The 8,208-nt window shown below is 35.7% G+C and overlaps 1 protein-coding gene across 1 annotated transcript in view; it reads right to left on the bottom strand.

Annotated features, from left to right (window-relative positions):
- Positions 1-2,242, bottom strand: part of LOC120631700 — a 49,405-nt gene extending 47,163 nt beyond the window's left edge. Inside the window, exon 1 of the mRNA XM_039901376.1 lies at positions 1,639-2,242. Coding sequence (XP_039757310.1) covers positions 1,639-2,242 — 604 coding nt within the window. The remainder of the gene's footprint in view (positions 1-1,638) is intronic.
- Between the last annotated feature and the right edge of the window lie 5,966 nt (positions 2,243-8,208).

An 8,208-nucleotide genomic window follows, 5' to 3' on the forward strand; every position in this document is an offset into this window, starting at 1 on the left:
CAATTAAATATCAACCGCGATGAAGAAAAACATAATTAGGAAACCTGCAATCCTGAGAGTTCTCCATAACGTTCTCAACGAGGTGTGAAGTCTACCAATTTGCACTGGGCGAGCGTGGTGGACTACGACCCTTACCCTCCCGACCCTTCGCATACTGAGGAAAGACCTGGGCTTTGTAGTGGGCCGGTAATGGCTCGCCGACAAAGGCTGGCTTTGTTGTCAGAGGCTTCGGATATCGTTTTGGCTCACCAGTATGTTTCCGTGCTTTAGTAGGTTGACAAGTTGTTAACTTGTCTAAAATGATATAATCCCTATCCCTACTTATATTATAAATGTCAATTGTTTGTTATGCTTTCACGCAAGAACTACTTAACCGATCCTCATGAAACTTTGTACACATATTCTTGAAAGTGTTAGAAATAATATAGGATATTTTTTATCCCGACATTAACCTCGGTTCCTTTGGAAGAGGGGATGAAAGTTTTTGACGATTTTACACCATAACTCCCGACTTTAAATAATTATTTTTGTGCTATAGAGGTTATAATATGTATTTAATTTTGCCCAAACTTTATGTAGATCTGATGATTGTGGTTGGAGATAGAGGACAGAACTCCTCAGCGGACAGCAGCAACCCCTCATTTAAGGCTTAGCTATACTGAATACTTTAATTTTTTTTAGAACCACAACTAGATTGAATGCCACATCAAAAAACAAAATCAAACGCAGACGAAGTCGCGGGCAACAGCTAGTAAGATATAATTTATATCTTATAAGAGATATAATTTTTGTCTCCTGCCTGTACTAGCCCTGCTGATGATGCTATTCGTTACTTAGGTCACAATTTGTAAATTGGCGCAATTTTAATGATGAAGATATATAACAGCCTTGAATATAATTCTTTGCGTTTTCACTTTAAATGAAAACTTTGAACTTTTACTTTTAGCTGTGAGACTAAACTTTTACTAAATTCTAAAGACGTAAAAGCAATTACAATAGCGGTGTTGACACTGCCTTTAACAGGTAATCATTTTATAAATGCAAGAGATATTTAAGGCAAGAGCATCCGTAGTTATATTTATGGAACGAACAACTTTGAGGTTATGGAAACTTAACATGCGTAAACAACGCAACGAGTAGGCACGTAGCTGATATAAATTGACAATAGATAGTAAAAGTAGCTTATAATATATTAAAAGTAAAACATGTTTACTACGTCTATGACTTTATTTAAGGCAAAGTATCTTGTAGGGTTTGCCTTTATTTTGAGTGTAACTTTATTATGGTACCTACACGAGAGTCTGTTACTTTAATTTACTGATTATTTTCAATGACCACAACTTAACAGAAGCTTTCAACTTTCAAACAAGCTTTATGTATTGTAGAGTTGACGTTAAGCGACGTTTCCTACATCGAGCATCGAGGAAAACAGATTACCCGTTATAAATAGATGTAACTTAAACTCAAGTATACAAGGCCATTGTACATACCAGACGGGCAGCAAAGCGAACCAAAAGGTGTATACACAACACGGAATTTACTGATTCACATTGGAAACTAAAACGTACACTGTATTTATAACACAAGAGAACTCAAAAAGTTTGTAAAGCTTTTGTAGAAAACAAGCAAGACATTCACCTGGCGTGGTCGCGCCGTGCGTACTGCCTGTGCCGAGTGATCGAGCTTCGGAACTTGTTTCGTAGAAAAAACCTCTTCCCGCGCCGACGGACGAATTGACCCTTCGCTGCGTCCACTCCTTGTTTACCTCACTGACGTTTTCTTGTAACTTCTCGGGCACCATTTGGACCTCTTGCTTATTAATTTGCTTCACATTCCCTATAGACATCGGCCTTCCGTATATACCATTATTGCAATTGGATCCGTTATATTTCTGCATTGCACCGATTATACGAGGCTCTGGGATAGGTTGGTTGGCGAAAGCATTAACTTTTAGTATCTGATTTGCCTGGTGTAACAACTTCCTTTGGATGTTTTCGATTTCACCTTTCGAGGCTTTCGAATTTTCGGATAGTTGAGCTATTAGCTCGTTCACATTGAAATCCATTGTTGAAGTTGATGGTTCATTGAGTGCAGTATCAACTATTGTTGATTCACTGTTTTCTCTATTGTTTGTTTTGAATTTCATGTCTAAATCCGGTGGCGTTATAATTATAGATGGCAACTGTTTTATGTTTAACTCTTTTGGCTTACCTCGTTTCAGTTTCCTTACAGTTCTTGCCATTACATTATTACACTCAATTTAATTATTTTCTCACTGGTGGATACGTAACGTTGATTGTATTTTTGCTTTTTTCTTATTTATTTAAAACCGGAGCTAGATTGGAGAAATTTAATGGGGGATTAAATTTAGTGTCCGACAATCGGCAGTTTACATTTTATTGAGGCATTTTAAATTACGAGGCTACTTTTAGTTAAATTTATAGACCTTTTAGCGCACTAAAAGATTCTTGTATTAAGATCAGTGTTTTGTGCAAATGAGTTCTGGGAAAAACATAAACTACAAACGTTATTAGCAACTAACAAAGCTGATATATACTAAGTGTTTATAAATTAGTTTTAATTTTTGATTTGATCTGCATGTTATCGAAAACAGTTTTTTTAACAGTGCGATTCTAAGTTAACCTTACGACTCCGAAAACAAAAAAGAAACAATAAAAGATATTGTTTCATAACTTAACTCGACACTGTATTAAATGTCTTCTATACTCTTTTATATGATATTTTTTTTATTTTTTTAGGAAAATATCCCGGGACGTAACTCAGTCGCAACTAATGTCTGCAAATATACACGCATGTGTTGGAGAGTGGCTAGTTTTATTGTTATTGGGTGTTGTTCTTATGTTTATGTTATATCGTTATCTGTTTTGTGAGTTAAATAAATAAAAAAAAAAATCGGTGGTCATCATCTTCAGTTTTACTTGACCAATCACTTAAGGTAGCCCTATAACATTTCTCCCGATTACTCCAGGTTTCCACTGGGAAGTATGATCCTTCAAAGAAAATTAATTCGGTTAGAAATGACAGAGTTATGAAGTAGCAAACATTAAAAAAAACTACAAACGAATGGTTAACCTCTTCCTTTTTTGTAAGTCGGTTAAAAAGGTGTTCTGTTGACACAAAGCAACGCTTCAATTTTATTTATTTGTATGATCTTAACTACTGAGCTATCACCGTTATGTACAACTCCTAATTGTGTTATAATACCTTTATTTTGCTAATAACTTAGTTACGATTATGATAACAGAGTCTATAGCCTACAATTCGTAATGTTATTATAACTTGTTACTTTCGCAATTATATTAAGTGGATACCTCAATTATAGGCACTTGATATAAACAAAATAGCTTATCATGCGCGTATCGCAGGCTGCATAAGGTAGGGTTCCGTATCATGCAAATAAAGTTTCTTTTTACCGCAGATAAACATCATAATTTATTTTGTATTAGTAGAAAATAAATCTAATGGCACGAACAGTGTCTGTCCGTATATTACGGTGACTTAAGCATATTTTGTATTGGATAAGTTAAAACAATGAGTTAAAATTCATTTATTACATCAAGGCTACTATACAATGTCCCTAAAGTAACATGTTGTAACTGTATCACCTAGAATTGCAGTTCTTTAATTGGTAATACGTTATCCATAAATATCTGTGATCGCCTGTCCTTTTAAAGTACTATTGTTATTTTTGTATCCTAAGAGTATAATAGTTTTTGACAACCTCCCTGGTGTACTTGTAAGCGCTGTGGTTTAAAGTGGGGGCAATTAGAGAATTTATAATTTCGGTTTTTTTTTTTTTTTACTTGAAGGCTTCGGCCGCGACTAGTTGCCACCCTACCGACAAAAACGTGCCGCAAAGCGATTTAGCGTTCCGGTACGATCACACGTAGAAATTTATTAGGGGTAGGTATGGGTTTAATGTAACTGCCATACCCTAACAGGTTGGCTCGTTACCATCTTAGACTGCGTTATAACTTAACACCGGGTGAAATTGCAGTCAAGGGCTAACTTGCAGTGAAATAAAAAGTAAAAGAAAGTTAGCATGGCGAGACTATAAGAATTACTTGTCAAAGACAACGGAACCCTAAAAAGAAAGTATTATAATGTTTTATTATCTTCTCGTACATACAGTAACTAGCATTTTGCAAGTATGGCAACTTGACTCGCAGTTCTTTTTTTGGTAATACGTCATGCATAACTGTCTGTAATCGGCTGTCCCATTAGATAACTATTGTTATTTTTATATGTCAAGACTATATTAGTTAGCACGACGAAAGTATAAGAATTACTTATTTGACAACATAACCCTAAAAAGCTAGTATAATAATCTTTTCTCTTCGGAAATACAATAACTAGCATATTGCAAGTGTGTCACCTCGACTTGCAGTATTTTGTTTGATAAAACGATTACCATAACTATCTGTGATCGCCTGTCCCATTAAAGTACTATTATTATTTTTGTGTCCTACAGTGCTAGCATAGGCAGGAGATAAATTTATGTACCCCAATTATATCCCCTGACAAGGGATGTAATTAACGTGTCCACCTGGTAAAGCACGGGAACCAGGAATAGGAGAAGTTTACCCCCCTTCAAGATTACACATATATGGATTATTTGGATATTATTTCCACCTGTGCGGCAGTGCTCTGACAGTTGATAAAGCTGTGGCAGAAGATACATTTTATCCCTTCCCCGGGGAGATAATTGTCTCCTGCTAGCCGTGCTGAGAGTATGTTAGTTAGAATGACGAGAATATAAGAATTACTTGTCTGACTACGGAACCCTAAAAAGCTAGTATTATAATCTTTTATTATCTCTTCGCACATACAGTAACCAGCATGTTGCAAGTGTGTCACCTCGACTCGCAGTTCTTTATTTGGTAATACGCCAAGCATAACTGTCTGTAATCGGCTGTCCCATTCGGGTTCCATTGTTCTGTTGGTGTCCTGAGAAATGGTTTGCGATTGATGTAATTCCTTTGTGTATTATTTGTTTTATGAAATAACTGCGAAGACTGATTGGTTGAGTTTTGTCTGGGTGACTAGTTACCAGCGTATGATAAGGTGTATTTTTTTTTATAAAACTTCTTTTGGCGCGACTAGGGAGTAACTTAGATTGTTTTTCTGACGGAAGTAACGAATACGTCAGACGTCTGTGTAATTTCCGCTATTTAAAAATAATAATTTGGATTGGTCGTAAGTATATATGTCATATACTCCATGCTTCTAGACTTATACGCCAGCTAGTGGCAAATATTGTAATCACATTGACGATTGCAACATTCTATGATATTCAATGACAAGGTTATATTGACATGTGCTGATCTAATCTTCAAATTTCTATTCTCAATTATTCTATTAAACAAATGAATATATTTGTAAAATGTGAAAGTGGTATTAATGAAATTTAAATAGAATATAAAATGAAATAGTGAATATTAAATGAAATGGCGGAGTCCCAGGAACATTTTACTCTTTCATCATTAATTAATGGAGAACTCTGAGACTTGCAGGTTTCACCGTTGAGGCAGGTGACATTTTAATTGCTTAAAACGCACATAACTTTGAAAAGTTAGACGTGCGTGCTGGGATTTGAACTCGGTCCCACGAAGTGATGTGAAGTCCTACCTACTGGTTACGGGTATCGGGTTTAAAATAATCGCATCAGAGGCAATTATTTCGAAGTCACAGAAAGACATTAATATTTATTTGTATGGATGTAATGATTATTTATTTATAGATTTAGTCTAACCCAATATAACTGTAATAATAAATCTTAATTATTTATAGTATACACAGAAACTGTGTAGTTACGAGAATATCAGGTTTCAAAACGTTAGTAATCTGGGTTAGTGTTAACAGAATTCTCCAATTACCCCGCCAACTTGCCAAGTACTATCAACGTGATACATTTCCATTTTAATCAGAGTCGTAAACTAGGGAACCTGACTCCGCATCTAAAGTCTAGGTTGTTAACTGATGGATTTATAGAGCAGCGACTAAATCGTTGCGGATAATTGTGTTTCTGAAGCACGATTTTTGTTTTCCAAATTCCAAATTCAATACATAAAAACTTAAACTCAAAATTCAAAATTCTACATTTAAAATTCTGAATTCGACAGATAATTATTCAAATCCTTTGATTGTGAAAAGTTGATAGGTTGTGGGTTTTTCTATTAAGAAATTTTCATTACCACCAAGCTTCAGAAAACGAAGTTCCAAATTTGAAATCAAATTAATCCGTCAATGATTTAAAATTAAATGCTTCTAAGAATTATAAAGTACCGGGTATTTCTGCAAAAAAATACCAAGTGTCGCCCCGGAATTCAGAAAGAATAATATTTTTTTAGCTATCAACCCCCATCTGCAGGATGCGATCTCTGTGCCAAACCTCACCAAATTTAGAGCCCCGGTTAGGGCGAATATAATTAAAAAAACACTCTAACAAACTGTATTTCTGTTTGTTTGTTATTGTTATTGTTACTAACCTAACCTATCTACCTTTGCATTTATAATATTAATTATCAGTATCCATATATAATATTGTGAGTTTATTATATATATATATTTATTATATATGTATATTTATATGCACCACCTACCACTTCTTGAGCTGTGTTTTACGCCATTGTTTTCTTGGAAGAGTTCGCTATGTAGCGATATGGCCGCCAATTTGTATACTTTACGTCAAATTTATATTTTCAATTTTTCTATATGTTTGTGTTGTGTACAGTAAAAATGTATTCATTCATTCATTCATTAAGTAGGTATGGGTAACCCATTAACACTAAGATGTCATAATAATCGTTAACTCGAATAAATAAATACAGTAAATTCCTAGTTGCATAGAATGTGCTGTCCTTAGACAATCGCATTGTTGTTTTATGAATAGGTGCGTATATGACAATGATATTTTGAAATCTTTGATTGAGGCATTGACCCCAAACTGAGGTGTAAGGAGCGGATACACAGACGAGTGGCCGAAAACAATGATGCGCTGAATAGATAAACAGGCAATTAATTAGAACTAAAACAATGGCGCAGGTACCGTAATAAACGTAAAATATTGCGTTTGTATCTAATGAAATCTTATATCTACGGTGCACGGTCATAACTGCTTGAGAAAAGGGATTTGACACACGATTTAAAAGAAGTCTAAATCGCCCAATTATATACACTGTGTTGCCATTTTTAGCAAAATATCTATATAGGAAAGCTACTAGAAAAAATGTAAAAATGACAAATGGTGATAACAAAAAAAAATCTGCCTTAATTTCTTGTGGGCTTCTTTCTTCTTAGGGCGTTTTGGAACCCTCGTTGCTTTAGTTTTAAGTTTACGAATTTAGTTATCGCCAGAAACTTCTATGTCATATTTTACATGTAATGTACTATTTGAAGGAAGTAATATTTAAATGATACTACCAACTGGGCAATTAAATATACACGTTGAATAATTGTTCACCTCCATTTTGGAAATCGTTTATAGAGTAAAACTCAAGGATCTGTTCCTATAACGGTCTTCGGTCGGCTAAATCTGTAACGTCCCAGTTCGCGTGCAGAATCCAAATAAGATCTCCGCCGGGCTCGCATAATTGGTTACGATTTAACGAGTAAAATAACGAACCGATTTTATTGTTCTTCATACGAGCAACCATGAATCTGTGATAGCCCAGTGGCGAGGATTCACTTTCGGGGGACCGAGTTCGAATCCCAGCACGCATTCTAACTTTTCTGAGTTATATGCACTTGCTTCAACAGTGAAGGAAAACATCGTGAGGAAACCTGCATGGTTGAGAGTTCTACATAATGTTCTCAAAGGTGTGTGGAGTTCACCAATCCGTACTGGGCCAGCGTGGTGGACTACTGCCTGCCTTCTCATTGTGGGAGAAGACCCGTGCCCTTTAGTGGACCGGCTATGGGTTGATGGTAATGATGATCATTCCATACGGAATAATATGGCGGTGATAGTGTAGTGGTTAATGCTTCGGCTTCCTTTCGGGGAGACTGAGTTTGATCCTCGGAAAGTACCTCTATTGTTCCAATTGAATAGTTCTAAAAATAGGTCCGTAACAGCATACGTCTATTTTTTAGGGTTGACTCATACAAGGACGAAGTCGCGGGCATAAGTTAGGTTTTGAAGCGGTTTATGCTACACCTTGTGACGTCCGTGGTTCGAACGAGCCTCGA

The sequence above is a fragment of the Pararge aegeria genome, chromosome 18, assembly GCF_905163445.1.
Source record: "Pararge aegeria chromosome 18, ilParAegt1.1, whole genome shotgun sequence".
Lineage (NCBI taxonomy): Eukaryota > Metazoa > Arthropoda > Insecta > Lepidoptera > Nymphalidae > Pararge > Pararge aegeria.